Below are 21,635 nucleotides of genomic sequence, written 5' to 3'. Positions count from 1 at the left end.
TCAACCTCAGCATCTCAATGCCCTGATACATAGTCATCTGCTCAGAATTGGGCCACAGGTGGGGTTTTTTTTAAACCAAGAATATTTTAAAGTTTGGGATTGGTTTGTTTTTCTTTATTTGTCTTATAGAGAGACTCAAAATATCACTGTAAAAACATTACTTTGTATTCCAACATATTGCAGTAAATGAGAAATAAAAATGTTGAGTTTCACTTGGCATGCTGGGAATTATATATAACCCCGAATAAACTAATGGAAGTTTGAGGCAACTGTAAAGATAATTCATTAGATAGCTGAAAAAAAACTATTGATCACATCTGGTGTACAAAAAGCATTTATTTACTTTAAAAATATTCATGAATATATTGCTAAATGGGAAGAAAATGTACAAAACTATCCATGAGTGTGTGTGTTCAAGCTGCTATGACAAATTACCACAGACTGAGTGGCGTACAAAACAAACGTTTATTTCTCACAGTTCTGGAGGCTGGAAGTCCAAGATCAATCTGCCAGCAGATCCAGTGTGTGATGAGAGCCTGCCTCCTCTACCTCACATGGCAGAGAGCAGAGAGATCATCTCTCTCGTGTTTCTTCTTATGAGGTCACTAATCTCATTCACGAGGGCTCTACAGTCATGACCTACTTACTCTCCAAGGCCCCACCTCCAAATGCCACCACATTGGGGATTAGGCTTCAACATATGAATTTTGGGGGGACACAACATTCAGTCCATAGCAGTGTGCATGTTTAAAATTTGAAAAACAATAATAGTAATAATAATAGCAGCAAACATCCCTATAGGACTTAACTGTGTGCTGGGCACTTTCAGATGCTTTTTTATATTTACGCCCAATAGTCCTATGAGTTTAGAACCATAATTATCTCCATTTTTATAGATAAGGTAACTTAGTTTTGTTTAGCTAGGCAATTGACAGGCACTAAAATATTAAATTTCTGATGGAGGAATTGGGATGATTTTGTTGTTAATTTTCTAAGTTTTTGTCACTGAATATATAATACTTGTTTCACAAGCATCCAACACTTCTTGGATAAATGAGTCTGAAGCATGAGGGAGAGGCCAGGGTTGGGAACATATTTGCTTATAATTTTCAAGAAAGTAAATGAAGTCATTCAGGGATAAAGTATAGAAAGGGTCAGGGATGGAATTCTGGAAGACGAGACTCCAATGAAGGAGGCAGAAGGACCAGAGGTCAGAAGAGAATCAGGGGAATTCATTGTTTGAGGATGCAAGAGAGGACAGGGTTTCAAAAGGAGCAAGTTGCTTGTGGATTCCAATACAGGTGAGAGGTCCAGAGAGACAGGCCTGAAAGCATCCATTTCACTTGTCAAGTAGGAGAAGATGAAGACCTTTTGAAAAGCAATCTCTTTGGAGAAGTAGAAATAGAAGCCAATAAAAGCCAGTGTTTGAGGATAAAAATTAATGATGAAATGGAGACAGTTACAACTGAAGTCTGAGACACTTGTATGAGAAAGAATTAGTAGAATAAAGGGGATTTAGGGTGAAAAAATGTTTTCTACCCAGAGTATATTTTCAGGCTAAAGGAGGAAGCATATAACAATGACAACAATAAAAAACTTACATTATGCCTGTCGTCATCCTTATTACTTTACATTCATCACCTCATTTAGTTCTTGGAATACTCTGGTATTGTTATTGTCATTTTACAAATGAGATAACTGAGATTTGGGGACAAAATAGATAAATAATGTACTTGAGTTTAAAAGCTAGTAAGAAAGATGGAAATTTGAATCTAGTGTTGCCTGATGTTAAAGCTTCTGTTCTTAACCAATAATTTAGACTGCCTACATCAGCATTTGGGTGGGTGTGTGTGTGTGTGTGTGTGTGTGTGTGTGTTTGGGGTTGTGTGGAGGAGGTGCAGAAACTACATGGTAGAGAATAGAGAAAAAACTTGGGCTACAGTCTTTTCACACATGGTGGTATCAAAATTTTGTCTCTCTCTGTCTCCACTCTCTATCCCCAAATTCCCTTTCATTTCTAAAGTAGAGCTGTTGATACTTTCCTCTTCTTCACACTTCAACTTTGTAGGCAGCATATTGATGGGATCACAGTTTTGGCATAAAGATTATTTTTAAGTGAAAACATTTGAAATCTTTTCTGAACTTCCTTTATCTGACTAAAGCAGAGCCTCCTGAATACACAGCTGTCATTAATCCTACTCTGAGGGAGTTTCCTCTGTGGGAAATCCAAGTTTGACTACTCCAAAATATATCACTTTACCTTGATTATTTCCTCTGACAGACATTTGACCTCCCCCACTAACTGCCTAAAGGAATTTAACTCTGGGTATGGACAGACTGGCAGGGTCCTCACTAAGCCCATTCCTATCAAAATTCTGTTCACCAAACATTTACATTTGTAAAGGTATCGCCCTTGCCCTCCGTGTACTGGAAAGGGGTGGGGGATGGCCTTATCTCTGGAAACTCTTATCAGGACAGAAGGAGAGGACTTAAATCTACATACCCTTGATTGCTGTGCTTTGTGGTAATCCCCCGTAGCTGTCTCCACCCCCACCCCCAACATCCTCCTTTGTCTTTATGTAAATCTATTTAAGGTGAAAAACCTCTGCCATTTGTTGAGAAACTCAGTTTCTCTGGTTTCTCCCATGAATATGTGGGAGATCAAGATTTAGCCACCCTGAAAGATATCTCTTTACCTTGATTGTTTTCTCTGAGGGACATTTGACCTCCTCCACTAACTGCCTAAAGAATTTGACATGGTGGCTCCTTCCTGGAACAGATCTTCTATCATGATGGCTGTAATGATAATGTAAAATAGATGTTACAATGGGAGGGGCACCAAGCCCCTTTTATCGAAAAACTCTCTCTCTCCCTGACCACATTATCTATAGATGACCCTGAAAAGAATTGTCTTCTTGCCCTCTGAAGCCCCAGACCACTACCCACCCCCAACACCTTCCTCTTCTTTAGCTACAATACTTAAGCAAGCAGCTTAGACAGAGAGAAGAGTTGCTCATTTCTGAGTTTCTCCCATGTATACATGTTATTAAACTTGGTATTATTTTCTCCTGCTAACCTGTCTTGTTGATTATTTGGCTAGCCATAAGAACCTTAAGGGAAAGGGCAGAGGGGGATTCTCCCTCTCTCCCCACATATACATGTTACTAAACTTTGTTTGATTTTCTCCTGCTATTCGGTCTCATTTCAGTTTAATTTGTTGCCCAGCCAGGAAGGACCCAGAGTGGGTAGACGATACTCTTCTTCCTACCCCTTCACCTGCAAATTCCAGAAAGGGGACAGACTTTTCATTCCCAGTAGCGCGCGCACACATACACACACACACACACGCACACACACGCACACACAACCACAGACCCTTTCATACTTTCCTATTGAAGCCCTAAACTCCACCACTACCCCTTTTAAGTTGGTATACAAACCTTTACTTCTGGATATTCAGCAAATTACTCATTACTGAGTGACTTTCATGTGCACATGTATTATAAACCTTGACTTTTGTCCTGTTAATCTGTCTATTGTCAGTTAATTCACATGCCTCCAATCACATGAACTTAAGACAGTAGAGGATGTTTTCCTCCCAACAGTATCAAGCCTTTTACCTGAACAAAGATAATCTCTTCCTTAAAAGGAGATCTGGAGAGAACAAGGTACATAGTAATTTCCCTAACCCTACTCTACACCCTATGTGGAAACTGCACTCACTATTTCTGCTATTGGCCTGCCTGATCTAAGGTTTTAAGAATAAGGTGATAGGTTTTCTATTTCTAGTGAGCTGAATGCTTTCTGAAGGATATACCTTTTCCTTTTGATTTTATTACAAAGCACAGTGGGAAACTTAAAAGGAAAGATCTGCATAGAGGGCAGAAACATGAGAGGAGAAAGCAGAAAGGTGCTGATATTGAAAAGCAAGAAACAAATCAGTGGGGATGTACAGAATGTAGAGACGTCTGGACTTAAAGCTACAAAGACAATATTCTTCTGTGTTTCAACAATTAATAAGTGTATAAAAGATTACTAGAAGTGTTATTAAAATTAATAAGGCACACAAAAATGACTTCTGTGCCAGCTCTTATCAGGACTGTGGATATGGATTATGGTATTGAGTTAATCATGGGGACACATATTAAGGAATTAGAGAGAGGTTCCCATAATTTACTGGAAAATATAAAGATGTATGAAACTTTTTTTAATTGTATAAACCATTTTATTTCCAAACATACAAATTATACTTTATTGCATAATAAGTTGGAATGCTTAGCCTAAAATCAGCCCTAACAATTACCCATATGAGATTCTTCATTAGATGGAGCAAATGTCTTAGCAGTGACAAAAAAGATGAGCACTGGTTCTATTTATTCTTGCATTCCTCAGCAGATATTCTAGAAGTGTTCCCAAATGTAACATTACATGTATTGAAATGCATCTTACTTCTTGGGGCTGATGACCAAAGATCATTCTTAAAATTTTGAAAGGACACATAAAACAGAGGTGAGATTTTTCAAACTCTTTGTCCTTGCGAGTGGTCATTTTTTTATTCTTCTTGACTTTTAAAACAGCAGAAAACTTTGCTTTCAAATGCTAATTGGTTGCTTCTTTATTCCCCGATAGACCTCAGACATTCAGCCTCAATACTTCATTTTCCTGAGTGCTTTATTGACCGTGGTCTTGAAGATCATATTTGGCTCAGAACAGCATAGCAGCTTGTTATTTTTTGTTGAACTGCAGACTACATTACTCTACATAAGAATCAATGGAAAAAAATTAGTCTGGACATTTCATTTTCCCATTTCAAAAATCATGCCACTAGCAATGGTTAAAAATAAAGAAGAAAAGAAGAAAAAAGACACGTTCAAACCCACCAAAGGAAAAAGCCCTAAAAAATGTAAAGTCCATTTCCTCATGCTAACTTCCACCACCGAGAGAACCTGAAATTCCTTCCTGAAAGGTTTTAAACACGCAAGAATCACAAATTCAGTTTCCAGCATGATGGCCTCTTTGTTTCCAGGTTAAAATAATCAGTACACAGTTTACACGGAGGTGCTGTGAAATGACACCCTAAAACCCCAACCTCTCGGTATTTCAACTGATCATTAAAAAACCCAAGAGGTGTATTCTGAAAGAACATGCATTTGACTTCCTTTCCTTGACCAACTTTTCCATTTCTGGGACCTCCATGCAGTATGGTGGTTCTCTTCTTGACTGCCTCCTACCTCCCCAGAGGGAGCTGAATTTTAATAGCTCTTCGTGTTCTAGAAGCTGACAGATGAGTAAGCTATTCCCACGTTGGGAGCTTTTTGGAGGTATCTCTTCTCATTTCAGACTACCCTCGAGTCCCATTTAGTGCAATGGATAGTGATTTGACAAATGGTCCCCTACCGGTCAAAACCTGCTCATGTGCCTTTGAAAGAATTCAGATTCCACTTGAGACCTAGCTTCCTCATTGGTGAGGCTGTCATCTGACTCCTGCTCTTTGAGAGGGAGAAAGCATACGAGGTTTTCTCAAAATCTATTTCCTTTGTAAACTGAAATCTAATTATGACATTTTAATTCAAAACATTGTTTTTCCCTACTGATTGGGAAGATTTCTAAGAGTAAGCAAGGACAACTTGCCGTGAATTTATTTTTCTTTTGCATCTGTTTACCCAGTGCTAATTTACGTCAGCTGTAAAACAGCAACAATGTCAACCCGCAATTGGAGTTCAGAAGTGGCGGATGAATATGCATCTTCCTAACGAAAAGCTGGACCTTTTGAGAGGTCAGAGCAACATTTAAAACACTGAAACAGCAAGATCTGTGGCAGTATCCAACTTTAAATCTATATAAGTTTGTTCACCTAAACATTATTAATTACTACATAATTCAAAGATAAATACATCCTTTTCATATACCCTTTTACAGTCTTGGTACAATAAGATCCCCCCAAAACGAAACCTTTCTCAAAAGTCTCTACATCATATGCAAGCTCTGGGAACTGATCTCCTTCCTGTCATTCTTTGCCCAGCTTTGTAGCATTTTTCTGCATGCATGTATGACTATGTACTCAGCCAAGATTCAAAAGAACCCTATGCAAATTTATGCAAGTACTCTCCTAGACAGCTCCCTCTTTTCCATAACATGTCCCCCAAAATACCAATCACCTCAGCCTCCCCAAACTTGGATCTCTAATTTCTCAACTTAGTAAGATTGACGGTCTCTGTTTTGGCTCTATATTCCTGCGCCTCCAGTATGGAAATTGCCACCAGCCAGAAATTTGGGAGGATTGTTAGGATCATTTAGTTGTTTCCAACCTCTTAGGAATCAAAGTCCTTTTTTACTTTTTGACCAACGTCTGTTTTTCTATACTTCACCCAGTTTTCTAGCTGTTTATAGCAGGAATTTAGTCTAGTCCTTGTTACTCCATCATGGCTGGGAAGGAGTCAGACAAACACGGATTCAGTGCTTATTGTTACCATAACTGTAACTTGAAGAAGTTATTTAATTAGCTCTAAGTCTCAGCCACATCCACAAAATGCAAATAATAATCTTGAGGGCTCCATGAAGATTGAGGATATTAAAATACCAAGAATAAGATTTATTAGTAAGTGTGCCCTAAGTGTGGGCTGGTAACATTATCTGTAAGCTTTAATAGTTATTAATTCATTAATATATTCCCTTGTAACTCTAAAAAGTAAAATCGGTGTCAGAAGTATGTCTCTAGTTTTTATATTTATACTCATGTTTATTTCTGGGGAATTGTATATAGAAGTGGTTTTGTATTGTAACTATGCTACAACTACTGCATTGACAAAAGATAACTTAAAACTTCAAGGACACCTTAACATTTGGGTTTCTTTCAGATGCAGTGGTATAATGCAATTCTGAAAGTAAAGTATAATATACTTCATATAACTTTGCTTAGAATATTGTAGACAGCATGGAAGTCATCGTAGACCTACTGTTTCTACATCTTTGAATTTGCAAATGACTCTGTCAATGTCTTTCTGAACTTCTAGAGACAAGTAGTATATCTAGTTTTCAGAAGTAAATTATATAACACATCTCTGAAATATTTATTTGTTGTTTAGTGTAAGAATTCAGGTTTCAGCTTCCAAAAGGAAAAAAGTTGGGTCATGCACGGTTACCTCAGTGCAATAGCGATACTCACACATGTCTGTCTGCACGACAGCTATCATCTTAAGAATTGGTGTGATGAAAAAGAATAAGAAATTGTCAAGCCTTTGTCATGCACCACTTCTCATGATGATTTTATTCAGTCATCATTGAAGTGAACACATATTCCGATGTTGCTATAAATTACATTGTTCACATAGGTCAGTTTTCCTCAAGTGTCTGCTTATAAAAATCACATTTTTCCCTTTCCTCTCACATAATAGGTACAATCAGCAGAAGAGGCAACAAAATATGTATACAATACAGAGCTATGTCTACTGATTACACTTAGTGTAATCAGTAAAAATGAGAACAATTTTATCTAAACTTGAGGCTAGATTAGGATTGTAACAATGGTATTTTAACTTGTTGGTGCATATTATCTAAATTATGTAATGCTAACCTCATTTCACAAACAAATTCCTAATTGAATTGTCTCTAAAGGAGCTCTTAAAAAAGAATACCTTACACACAGGCTGCTGGACTTTCCTGAATTTCCATTTCATTTACTTCAGGTGATATTCCAATTTACTTTGAGGATACTTTCAACTCTCGATTCTTGCATACTTTTGCATATGCTCTTTACCTTGTTGGATATTCCTTCCCTTTTACCCATGTCTTTTTAATCCCTGTTCATCTTTCAGAAGTAATTTGTGTCATCCTTTAAACCTCTCCCACTGCCCTACCCATGAGTTAGATCCTCTTTTTATTATCTCCCTCAACACTCGGTGCATAATAAGGACTAATGCATACATACAGCACTTCCTATGAGCCAGGCTCTGCTAGAAGTCCTTTTTATTTGCATGTATTAGTTCCTTTAATTTTCATAACAGCTCTATGAGGTAGATAATATTATTATCTCCATTTTACAGGTGAAGAAACAGAATCAGAGAGTTTTAATACTCGGCCTAAATTCACAGCTGGGAGACCTAGGGATTGAAATGTAATCTGGTTCCAGATGCTTCTTTTTAAATAGCTTCATTGAGATATAACTCACACACCATATAATCCACCCATTCAAAGTGTACAGTCAATGGCTTTAGTATGTATTCACAGACATGTGCTACCATCACTGCAATCAGTTTTAGAGTATTATTACCCCCAAAAGAAATCCAGGTCCTGTTAGCCATCATCTCCAATCCCCTAATATCCCCCAGCCTTAGACAACCACTAATCTACTTTCTGTTTCTATACATTTGCCAGTTCTTGATATGTCATATAAATGGAATCACATACTATGTGGTCTATTGTGACAGGCTTCTTTCACTTAGCATGATGTTTTCAAGCTTCTTCCATGTACCATGTTATCAGTGCTTCATTTCGTTTTATTGACAAATAATATTCCATTTTGTGGATATACTACTTTTATTTATCCATTCATCTGTTGACAGACATTTGGGTTGTTTCCATTTTTTTGCTATTATCAATGAAGCTGCTATGAACATTCGTGTACAAGTTTTCCTGTGGACATATGTTTTCATTTCTCCTGGGAATATATCTAGAGTGGAATTTCCGAGTCAGATAGTAACTCTGTGATTAACCATTTGAGGAACTGCCAGACTGTTTTCTGAAGCAGCTGCACGATTGTACATTCCCACCAGCAATGTATGAGGATTCCAATTTCTCTACAACCTTCTCAACACTTGTTTTTATCTGTCCTTTCATTTTATAGCCATTCTATTAGGTGTGAGGTGGTAGCTCATTGTGGTTTTGATTTGCATTTCCACGGTGGCAAATGATGTTGAGAATCATTTCATGTGTTTATTGACCATTTACACGTGTTTTTTGACAAACTAAGATCCTTTGTCCATTTTTAATTGGTTTATTTTTCTTCACATAGAGTTATTACAACTTTATTCCTTATATATACTAAATACAAGTTCCTTATCAGATATATGATTTGCAAATATTTTCCACCATGCTGTGAGCTGTCTTTTCACCTTTCTTGATTCTGTTTTTTGAGGCATAAACATTTTTAATTTTAATGAAATCCAATGTGTCTATTTTTTGTTTGTTTGTTTGTGCTTTGAGTGTCATATCTAAGACTCTGTTGCCAAAATAAAGTCACAAAGGTTTACACCGATGTTTTCTTCTGAGAGTTTTATAGTTTTAGCTCTTACATTTAAGTCTATGATCCATTTTGAGCTAATTTTTGTATATGGTTTGAGGTAGGGGTCTAAATTCATTCTTTTGCATGTGGGTATCCATGCAAATGGATTCTTTACCATAACTGGAGAATGCTTAACCACTCTCTTTTCTTATTGATTGCCTCTCCCCTGGGCAAAATTTCTGTGCCACTAGTCTGGGTACTGGGTTGAGTGGCAGCTTCTGGTCTTCTCCACTTACATCTGTTGGCTTGGAACCTCTGCCCTTGGAGCAAGCTGGGGTGATGGTGATCAAGACCCCACTACTCCAGGCCTACCACATCTGAGGTAGAGACTGCATCCTATGGGTGGGGGATGGGTGGAGAAAGGGAGCCCTCAAACTCTTGGCCACACTCACCAGAAATTTAGCCTCTTCAAATTGGAGTTGGAGGGTATAAGAAATGCAAGCAGCCTGTCCTTCCAGTTGAGACAGCCCTTGATTGGTAACTTAGGGAAGAGGAAGCCTCTTCTTATTGGACAAACCTGCTTGGAGTGGAGCCTCCATCAAGTTGAGCAGGGCAGGGGGTGAAGTGGGAGGGGAAGGAGCAGGATGAGGCTCAGATGCCACGGACTCTTGTTGTACTTACTGAGTTTTAGTAGATTTTCTTGAATAAGTGTTACCTCATTTTCTGAATGCCCTTAGGAAAATTTCCAGAGACTTTAAGTGGATTTATTTGTTTGTTTGTTTTTGCATCTTTGCTTGTTTTACTGTGGAGTGGGTCCATGGAACTCCTCACCCCGATACCTCAGAAGTGGAACTCCTCTAAGGACAGTGTTCTTAACCACAATGCTATACTGTGTACTTTCAATGTAGCATTTATCACATAGCATTTACCATATTTTATGGCAACTTTCAGTATATTTTATTTAGCATCTACTGGAAATTTCCTCAGCCAGACTTGTCATTTTTGCCTGGAGCCCTGAACCAAATTTAATTTATTAACTCTTCCAAAGGAGCCCTCTTCAGACACAGCTATGGAAGCTACAAGAGCTTGTCATCAACTCCATTCTCGTCTCCTTGCTGTGAGTGCCTGCCCAGTGGACCCTCTTATCAAGCTTACTCTCCCAGCCCCCAACTTTGCCTCTAGGTTCAGGAGGCTCAAAGGAGCCAGCCAAAGGAGGCTGGGACCTCAGGAAAGCTTAAATCTCTGAGAAGGTTCACAATGCTGCAAGTCCCTAAGTTGCAAAAGCTTGGACAATGTTCTTAGCAAAATCTAAGGACAATGATATTTCAGGGCCATTACTGGAAGTATTTTCTTAGTTATAAATTAACACATACAGTCTGTTTAAAGCTAGCCTGGAACCAAACACTGTGAGACAATATAATTGACATGCAGACTTTTAGAAATTTTTAGTTTATAATTTGGGGTTTTTTTTTTTTTGGTATCAGGTTTTTTTTTGTATTTTTTTATTTTTTCCCTAGGAAGCACCAACTTCACTAGCAGGAAAGTTGCTGTGGTTCTCATTAGCAGGTTTTCAAATTAATGTAACTGTGACTAGGCCTAAAAGTCATGATTCTGCAGTTTATGCTTGTCTTCCTTAGGGTCCTTTAAATAATTTCCCACAAAAATCTAAAGATTGATGACAATGATTAATTATGCTTTCATGATCACTCATGCTTATTTTTTTCTTTTCTTTAGCTAATTTACAAATCATTGTTCCGCTGCAGAGATAATTACATCTTATATTTAGAAACACTGTGCACTTTGCTAACTGCTTTCATGTAATTTAACCTATTACATCTCATGACAACACTGTCTGGCAAGTTTTATTATTCCCCTTTTACATACAGAAAAATTGAGGTTCAGAATAGCTTCTTGGATTCCTTAAGTTCAATGATCTATTAAGGAGAAAAGCTGGATCTTGCACTGATATCTTTTCGCTGTAAGTCCAGTACTCTCTGCAGTGCATTTTATACGAGTGTGTTGAAGAGAGAAGACTAGGTGGAGAAAAGGCAAGGAAAGGGGTTGAAGTATTTTCAATAAGAAAACTAATCACATATTATTTACTCTTTTGTTAAAAGGAATCCAGAGGAAGCTAAGTACATTGCTTGATCTTATCTAACATTCATACTTTCTTGTATATTGTACAAATTGAGAATCTATTGCCTATGTATCAGTCACAACATCCCTTAACAGGAAAAAACAAACAAATGTACTTTTTACTTATATTTAATATAGGTAGGTTAAATTTTTTAAATTTCTGAAGAGGCACAATCCAAGAGAAGAAAAGAGGTAGCTCTCTCCTTCTATTTGGATTACTGTTTTCTTAGAAGATGGCCAACTACACAACTGTACCCTACCTTACTCTTTTCTCCGTTTATCCATTAAACTGATTTTGTCTAATTCTATGCTTCCCAGAGATTGTGGGAAAATTAATTATGGAATATCAGTCCATATGGAAATGAAAACATTGTAGAACAAAAGGCAAACAATGACTTCCTCTAATGCCAAGAGAATATTAAATGATTCTATATCATTTGTAACTTCTCATCAAATGTGGACTTGCTATTTTATAACATGAACAATTCTTGATGTTCTGAATTAAAATTTTGTACTTCTCTACCTTAAAAGCATGTAGCTATTTGAACACACTGAATAGTGTAAGTCATTTCCTAGAATCAACTATGTCAAAGGTCTAATGGTTTTGATTCTTTTGGTTTCTGAAAATAATTCTTTATGCTCATTATATTTAATACTGAGTCTGAATGTAAAATTCTAAGTGGCAGATCAAAACTATATAGTTTATAGGATAATAGTTGGTCAAAAAGCATATAGATTCTATATTATTATGTTCCTATTAATTTTGTACTTTAATTATCTAATGATATAATCTAGGTTTTATTTATGTGTAACCATCTTGTTGCCCACGTCCTCTCTCCATCTTCCACCATCCAATTTTTTTCTGCAAGACATCTGGGACATGTATAAATGTCCTTTACATTTTGAGAGCCACGGCTCAGGCAGTTCTCCTTCAGGGGATTATTTCCCGATCTCCTCAGTCTAGCTCTTCATTAGTGCCTTTCTTTGGATGTTGTCGATATTTGCCAGTAGATGTCACGTTCTATGACAGCAATTACTGTGTCTATTTTGTTTACCTCTGTATCCCTAGCACCTAGCATACTACCTAACATAGAGAGGATGCTGGATAAATGCTGGGTGGATGTATCAATGAATGGATGGGAAGACTGAGGACCCACTATAGCAACTCTAAATGGGTCGGGCAGTTCGAGTAGGAATATAGTAAAACATGGTTATCGGAGGAGGTAGAGAGGTGGCATGTATCCACTCATACCTCCCTCACAAAGGTGAATGGAGGGAGGGAATTCTTGGAGAAGTAAATAGCTTAGAAATGTACAAAAAGTAGAAGAGGCTGGGCATTTTCAGCCATTTAGGCTTTGATTTGTGAGGAGAGATGGACCTAGTTATGGTGTTTTTGGAGCTTTGGGAATTCTGAGAAATCAGAGTGTTCTCCAGGAGGGAACAGTGAGAAGCATGAGGCTTAGTGACTTGATTAAGATGAAAATAAAACAGATAAAAGGGGTCCCCAGCATTCCATCTAGATTGTCGGATCAGTTCACCAAGATGAAATAAAGGGAAGAGGATTCATGGATGAAATCCCATGCTGAAATAAAGAAAACTTATCAGTTTAGGATATCCTTTGCTATCTCTCTTGTAAATTTGGATTTAGTGGATAAAAATCAAAGTATGAGAAATCCTACGACCACCTATTCAGGCAGAGTCTTGCGTCTATCCCTGTTCTTATTTTTGTAATCACACATAGAGTTCTTTATTTCTTTTCTTCTCTTTCTCTCTGTCTGTCTCTGTCTCTCTCTCTCTCACACACACACGCACACACCCCCTTCAGGCTATCAGAGTATTTTGATTTATTCATTCAACAAATATTTACTGACCTGTCTCTATACACGAGGCATTGTAAGTGAACACCAACTTTGTGTCTCATTTGCACTTACAGGTAAAAGGGGGAGTCTAACACTAGTGAAAGATTACAAAAAAATAATATAGAGTTACAAAGAATTCTGAATGAAAGAATAGTGAAATGAGGAATTAAATTGTCCTGTAAACCCATGAATCTGGGCCTGGATGTCACTGCTGAGATTAGATCACAAAAGACTGTGACATCTGTGTCTGTCTGTCTGTCTGCCTGTCTCTCTCAACTTTATCATTCTTTCTCAGCCTCCCCAAAATGTGTTTAATTCTGAATCCTTCACACTCACACACAGTTTCTACTTTCTGATAGAGGACTTAATAATTTTGATAAAATGGTTTATATGGAGCTCCTTGAAAGCAGCAACTATATCACATTTATCTTTGCCTCTTTGGAATGTAGCACAATGCTTGGCTTACAAGACATGGTCAATAAATAGTTGTTGAGTCAAAGCTAACAGTTTAGGGTGTACTATATAACCATATAGTAATGTTTCACCTTTCTCTGATCTCAGATAACATGTAAATTTTCACAGGGAAATAAGGCCTGCTGAAAAAATTCCAAGTGAGATTAATAATAGGGAAATATTTTAAGAAAATGAAATTTCTCTTAAAATGATAACTCAGTAGGCAGCTGCCTGCTACACCCTTCCTATGGTGAGTTGCTTGGGGAAACTTACCTTTCTCTCAACACATAGTTGGCACCTTGCTTTATGTGCTATTGTTTTAAGATAAGCCGCCTTTGTGTATTTTCTACTTTTATCTTTCTATGACTATATGACAGTTTTAGTTTAGAGAGTAATGTTTTTCATTGTTATTACTGTCCTATTTTTTCAGTTGGCTTCGTTTCTTACTGTTATTTCTTTTCTATTACAGGTAGTCTTTAAATTAGTCTCTCTCTTTATGATGGCTTCTTGCCCAGTTTTATTGAATTTCACTTTCCCGGAATATCTATTAACTTAATTAATTTTGTAAAAATACCATCCATATATTATTTAATCTAAAATGTTTTCAATTGTAAGATCCACAATTGTTTTATTTACCACTAATAAAGACAAAAAATGCATCCAATTATAATTGCAAGGAGCCATTAATGGAAAGATGCATCCTCATTTCAGAGATATTAAAATGTGAAAAATTGTATGTTTTTGAATTTATAAAATACAGAAAAATCACCACCACAGCTTGACCATAAATTTCCACTCATATATTTATACAAAGTTATTCAATTATTTTTATGGTAGTTTTAGGCAAAGGAGTACTGTGTTGTATATTTAATGTAGGACAACAGCATTGCATTTTTTCAAAAAACATTCTGAGAGCTTTAGATGATATTCTGCTGGAATGAAACTCCCAAAAGTCAGTATCTTTGTCTGTTTTGTGTGTGCCCCAAGCATCTAGAAGAAGGAAATCAATAAATATTTCTCAGATGAATTTATGAGTGAATTCATGTTTCATTAGAGGTACTATGTATCCATTCTAAGCAAAACCAAATCAAGCAAATAAGAATTATTAATCAGTGAGCTCCTTCTAAATGCTAGTTTATGTTTCTCAGATATCTTATATTTCTTCTTGCAACATAGGTTCTCAAGCCTTTCTTTTCATCAGCGCTAACTTCATTTTATTTTCATAAGTATTATGATGATATTTACAACCCAGTGATGTTTCCAATAACTTTTTGTGAATTACCATGAAAAAAATTGAATGACATAATTAGTCATTTATGGCTATCCATACTTGTACAACTTAGGAAGTTAAAAGGAAAAAAAATAATCTTAGTAAGTGCCATGTAGTAATACACTTGGAGCACTTGGTAAGACGTTGAGATCAGTGGGCCAAATATGGAAACAAAGAGGTCAGCAGAGAGACCAGTCTTGTAAGTTCTTAATTTTATTCTCATTCTTTCTTTTCCTCCATTTCTAAGGTATATTTCTATGGCTTTGGTGATAGTTGAATATAAAGTTATCCTTATGTGATGTGATTTAGAAAAATGTTCCTAAGTTACCAATCCAATAATATTTGTAATCTCAGTAGTTATACCATATTTAACTTAAACCTAACATGAATTCATTCCGATTCCAAAGGCAGCATATCAGAGTGGCTAAGGACTTCACCTCTGGAACCAGGATCTCTGGCTCTTGTTAGCTACATAGACATGGAAATTTAGTTAACTCTTTTGTGCCCTATTTTCATCCTTTTAATGTAATTAATACGTCTCTTGCAGAGTTTTCATAAGGATTAAAGAAGTTAACACATGTGAAGTTCTTAACAGATGCTATCAAATAGCAGATGCTGGTGTTGGTTTTCTGTTTCCCTCCAGACCTACTGTGCCCTTCACTGCCCTGCTCTGTGTTTGGGGAGGCTGACCTTCATGGTCTTCATTACTTGGGCTCCCTTGCCTTCTGACTTCTAGTTGGATTTGCAATTGGAGACAATGGAAGGAGATGGAAGGACAGAAGGAATGACGTCGAGGCAACCTCTGTCTTCATTTCATCGTTGCCTGATTGTGGTTTTGGCAGTGATTCTTTTTCTCCATGCTCTTCCTATACCAAAGGTCACAACTACTGTTGAGTGGTCTCTCTCTCATGTCTCATGGCTCCAGCTCTTGCCAGGTCTGTTAATACTGCTCCCTCCTCACGCCCCATCAGGCTTCAGAGTAGTCAGGCTTGCTGTGCATCTAGGCCCTGGGTCTTCAACACTGCTGGTCGATTCCTTTAACCCTATTTACATCTGTGATAATAATCCCTTCATTTAACTCTCTTCAGTTAACTGTTTCAGTGTACCATTTATTTGCCCTTGGGATCATAAATAATATAATGCTGAATTATTTAGTTTAAGATAAATATTAGATTATTTCTTTCAAGTCAATGAAATATCCTTAATAGTAATAGGAATGGGGGTTTCATACTTAGGTAAGGAAAATCATTCTATTAACCTGTGTGTCATTGATATCATAAATTTCCTAAGTAAAATGGGGGTGTGTGGAACTGGGACTAGATTGCAGTTAGAATGGAATAAGGGCTGAGAGACCTTCCTTCAGGGGCTTGACACATGGGCCTTCCCTCCTCTTTCTCCCTTTTTGGGTGCTGTGTAGGTAAGTGGCCAAATCAAGTCTAGTATAAACCAAACCCGAGTTTCAGGGTTTAGTGGGCATCAAGATTTTGGAGTTGCTGGGTGGGTTGAGGGGAGAGTGATTCTCAGTGTCGGGTGGAAGAAGCTTGCAAGGCCATATAAGTAAGAGCTAGACCTGAAAAGACCTTTGTAGGAAATAAATAAGAAGGTTATGGCTGGTTTCCATTCAGTAGGAATTACAGGAGGAAGCAGGAAGCCTGCAAAATTATTAAGTACCATGGCTGTATATTGTGGGAGTGTGATAAGTGTAAGAACATTTTACTCAACTGGGCACCCTCTGATAAATCCATACTGCATCACAGAAGACTTGGGGAAACAGACTGTTTCTATATCTCCTCTCACTAACCATACTCAGCATCTGTGCAGGGCTGAGCTTGCAGAAACAGAGACCTTATGGGTCATGAAGGTGAGACTGGGGCATGCAGGCATTAACAGTGGTGAAACAATACAATTACATGCACAAAATAGCAATCATTTTGTTCAGCCTGGAAATGAATTTAAAATAATTGGCCCTACAAAGCTTTCCCAATAAACTCACTTTCACCGTATTCAGAGTTAAGCATTCCCAACTCTCAAGTCAAGTAAAATCCTATAGATACCTCAATTCTCACACTTATCACAGTAGGAGTAGAGGGCATATAATAATGGTAAGAGAGAAGAGGTTAAGAGGTCTGGAGTCAGACTTCCTGACCCAACTCAACTTACTATATGTTTAATCTTCCACATTTTTTTCAACCTCTGGATGTCTCAGTTTCCTTTACCACATTCTTGGGATCGGAATAGTATCTATTTCTTGGAAATACTGTGAGGACTGAATAAGATAATACATGTAAACAACTTAGTAGAGTATCTGGCACATAGTAAGTCTTAACTAATCTTATCTATGTTGTTGTATGTCTATCTCCCAAACAAGATTCTACGAACACTTTGAGGTATGAATATACCTATAAGATGAATAAGACAACTTTTACCTTATTTATCAGTGGGTGCCCAATTGAGTAAAAGGTTGTTACACTTACACTCCCACAGTATACATAAGTATATGTATTATTCATCTTATATTCATTACCGAGTCTATCATATAGTAAGTACTAAATAAATATTTGCTTAACGACTAGAAGAGGTTAGCTTACATTAAAATGTGAATCTCAAAGACCAAAACAAAGCACATATATTGTCTTTCATTGCAGTTGTCACCTGAGTTTCCATATTAATCACTAAAGAAGAGACTATTAATAGTTTACCACACTTTAAACGTCTGTCTTTCTTTTCACATTAGCACATCAATGCAAATGCATATCCCCACCCTTTGGTACCTACAGAAGCACCTCCACATTTACACTGTGAAGTATTCATATTATAATTATTTGCCAAAAAGTGAAAATCTTATTGAAATAATAACCAGAAATAAATTATAGGCACCAAATAGGGGGTATAGACTATTCATTTGAATTTCTTTTTATAGAAATATCGCATATCCTTTTTTTAGATAAGGAAATTATGTTGAGTCTATTTAATTTGTATTGAGCAATGTACAAAGGGCAGCCATTGCTGTTATAAACTTGGATAAACATCCAACTAACATCAACATATCAAAAAAACCTCTTTGCTTCACTTGTTTACTAATTCTGCAATTTTTTTAGCCTATAGGACTTTTTCAAATTGAAAAACAAGTAGGCTTTTCTAAAGAAAAATAAAGTTAATAACTATGGACTATTAGGTTTTGAAACGTATTATGAAATAGCACAGGGCTAAACACATTTAAATAGCCAGGGAGAATGCATATCTTCATGCTGTATGGCTATTTAGACAGTACCCATTTGAGTATTTCACTATTTAGGAATATTTCTCTTAACATATTATTTTATACGATTATTAGGAGAGAAAATAATAATATACAGAATAATGATAATAGTTACCATTTTGATTTCCTAATAAATAAATGGAACTATAATAAATATTTCATATGTATAATCCCATTTAATATTTACAGAATCACTAGATGATAAGCTCCATAAAGACAGAACCATATCTGTCTCTTTTATTCATCAGTGTCCCCAGTAATCAGCACTGAGCTTGAATATAGTCGATAATAAATATTTATTAAACAGGTGGATGATCTTTCCTTTGAAGTAGGTCCTTACCAGAAAAACATTGTCCTAATCTGCTAATGTTTTAGTATTACTGAATGTACCACATTTTATCAAATCTACCCGTTTTGCCTGGTTGTCTTCATTTATGCACACTACATGGTTTCAGCGAGAGAATGTCTGAGGGATACCTTTACTTTATCATGTGTAGGAAACTGTAGAGGGATGGAAATTGGGCCTAAAAAGTTATTGACAAAAGCACTGTAATTAAAAGAAAAGCCTGCACGGGGCTGGCCCGGTGGCGTGGCTGTGAAGCACGTGCGCTCTGCTTTGGCGGCCCAGGGTCCACAGGTTTGGATCCTGGGCACGCACCGCCACATTGCTTGTTAAGCCATGCTGTGGCGGCGTCCCATATAAAGTAGAGGAAGATGGGCAAAGATGTTAGCCCAGGGCCAGTCTTCCTCAGCAAAAAGAGGAGGATTGGCAACAGATATTAGTTCAGAGCTAATCTTCCTCACCAAAAAAAAAAAAAAAAAAAGCCTGCAAAAATCTGATTCCTATCCATATAAATTGAAGGCTGAAATTATAAGCATTAAAAATATCCTAGAAAGCATAGTCAGGATTTGTCAAAAGCTCTTTTGAGATTATGATGTCAGTTAATAAAACAGAGAAATGAAAGATAAAGTAACCCCTAGAAGCCAAAACCACAAGGCTGTGATCAGACTCACCAGAACAGTCACCACACGGAGAACCACTCCACGCATGTTATTCTCCAGTTTCTTGTCAGTCAGTGACCCATTCAGCCCTGTGACAGGATTCCAGCATCCAAGCTGAAAGATAAAATAGCTTGGTCACTTTTCTGCCTGAAGAACAGTCCAATCACCACATATAGATCTTTCAGAGAACTGTGATATCTCTTGAAATAACTGGTATAGGATGGGTCTTGTGTAGTTGTTCTTTTTTAATAGCAAATAAAGCAATCAGAAACGCCATTTCCTACTTTTAAATATCATCATATGGCATATGACAGTACCCAACATGCTTTAGGAGACTCACTGAAGACATTTGACTTAATGAGGAGTTATAAATACACCAATAACTCAGTCCCAGTAATGCACTAATTGGAAAATAATAGCACATATAATTCTAGAATAATGTCTGTTCTAATATATCAATTACTGCACATGTTAGATTTTCTTACTGTTTCAATGGTTTTAATTAGGTCTTACACTGCTTTTATTGGAAAAAACTGCAAGCTTTTTAATGTGGTTAGAAGGGATACTGCTTTTATTTGAGGAAAAAAATCATGTATATGGCTTTGTTGTTTTCAAGTATTCTCAGTACATAAAACAATATAATTTGCCTTTTTTGTCAGTGCTATAAGTTTCTTTGGAATATTTTGGCAGCAGCCTTTCCCTTAAAGTCTTACAATGATTCACTGCACTTTCCTCTCCAAAATACTGGTTTAATTTTACATCCTCATATAGTTCTTATCTTTTGTAATATCCAAATCTGAGGGCTACCAGTTTTAAAATTACTGCCTATAAACTCAACAGGATAAAATTGATGACTGTCAACACAGAAATAAAGAGAAAAGAAAGAGATGCTGTGACTTGAATTAGCAGATGACCGTTCAAGGAGCAAAGCTGCAAAAAGAATGTTGTAATGCACGTCTTGGGAAGAAATGTCATGCTGTTAATCCACCAACCAGATTCACGAGCTTCACATTTGGGAAACTAGTCCACATTTGCATGTTTTGAAAATGTAACAGACCCTTAGTCATATTTGGAGACTGTTTTGATTAACTGAAAGGTTTATAGGAGCACCTGGTTACTTGGCTGCTTCCTCCTGCAGACTGATTTATTTCCTTGTATTGCATTGTGTTTGTGGCTTCCAAAGTCATCAACATACTGGCAAGTCTCTCTCACAAGCGATTTAGGTGCTTCCATTAAAAGTCAAGTTTCTCTTTGAGCTCCCCAAAAGATGTTTAATTAAGAAAACTAAAATGTACATAATATATCTTAAGAGAAGGGGATGTCACAATATAATCAAAAAGCCAGCTTTTTCCTTATTAAAATAGTTTGGAAAAGGCTGCTAATTGTAGGTTTCCACTGTAAAAGCACATTAAATTCATACAATAATATGTCATTCTTAGTTACATAAAGAGTCTAATTAGAACTTAGATCCAATTAGCAATTCCAAATATGTTGAAAGTCTAATTATCAGAGATACTGTAGTCCTCCTGCCAAATTTAAAACCTTATGAAATTTCTTTTGAGCTTTTGTTCTCTTCTGAGGTCAACCAAAGTCTATCCTCAATTACATTCCTTGATGTGCACTTTTTCTAATTCTTCAAGATTTTACTTTCCCAGATCAAATAACGTTGGCGGAAAAAGTGAGCTATAACATTGAGTGAAGAGCCAAATTTCCCATGTGCTGTCCACATTTTACAATCTTATTACTTAATTCTAAGCTTAATGAATAGCTTTTAGGACATCGTCTTGTTTATGATAAATATGTCTAAGCTAACCAAAGTAAACATAGAGATTCTTTCTTTCTCCCTTGGAGTTATTTTTTAATTTTGGTGAACCTGCTGTCAGTTTGCCTAAATAAATGCTAGTGCTAACTTGACCATAGCATTTTGGTGTATTGATCAGTCAGAATATTTACTACTGGAATAACAACAAAACTTGCTGAGCAGTTTGTTTCAACAACACTCTGAACAAACATTTAAAAAATATAATTTTCAACTTCTTAACTATGTCCTCCTTTAAACATAACTAAATATAGTCAATGGTTTAAAAATTCTAAAGCACTCTAGCGTTTGGGGGTTTGAGATAACAATAATAACAAAGCATTGGGAGTAGGTAGAGTAGGTGGCTAGATCTTCTCTTCAGACCTAGGCAGTGACTTAAACATCATTTGTGCCATACATGATGTTTCTTCTCATTTTTTATAACGTTTGGCAAGATTCTCTCATATATGTTATAACACATATAATTTTCTCCTCTGCCTGCTGAAAATTTCCTTCCTTTCTTTCCTTCTTTCTTTTTTTCTATCTGACTCACATGACTTTTAATCATAGCACTTGTAAAGTTGTTCCGGTTCTTAACAACAGCAGTCTGGATTTTAGGATTGGCAACTCCTTTAACA

At 36.7% G+C, this 21,635-nt stretch overlaps 1 protein-coding gene across 4 annotated transcripts in view; it reads right to left on the bottom strand.

Annotated features, from left to right (window-relative positions):
• The window catches only part of GRID2 (glutamate ionotropic receptor delta type subunit 2), a 1,475,972-nt gene that overhangs the window by 378,068 nt on the left and 1,076,269 nt on the right, over window positions 1–21,635 (bottom strand). For all 4 annotated transcript variants that reach the window (XM_087434598.1, XM_087434599.1, XM_004430960.3 and 1 more), the window contains one exon: window positions 19,212–19,313. In XM_087434598.1, the coding sequence (XP_087290724.1) occupies window positions 19,212–19,313 (102 nt within the window). The remainder of the gene's footprint in view (window positions 1–19,211; window positions 19,314–21,635) is intronic.

Source organism: Ceratotherium simum, chromosome 8 (assembly GCF_057802395.1).
Source record: "Ceratotherium simum simum isolate JZ-2026a chromosome 8, ASM5780239v1, whole genome shotgun sequence".
Lineage (NCBI taxonomy): Eukaryota > Metazoa > Chordata > Mammalia > Perissodactyla > Rhinocerotidae > Ceratotherium > Ceratotherium simum.
The sequence above is the reverse complement of the archived record's forward strand: the minus strand, read 5'-3'. Positions and strand labels throughout refer to the sequence as shown.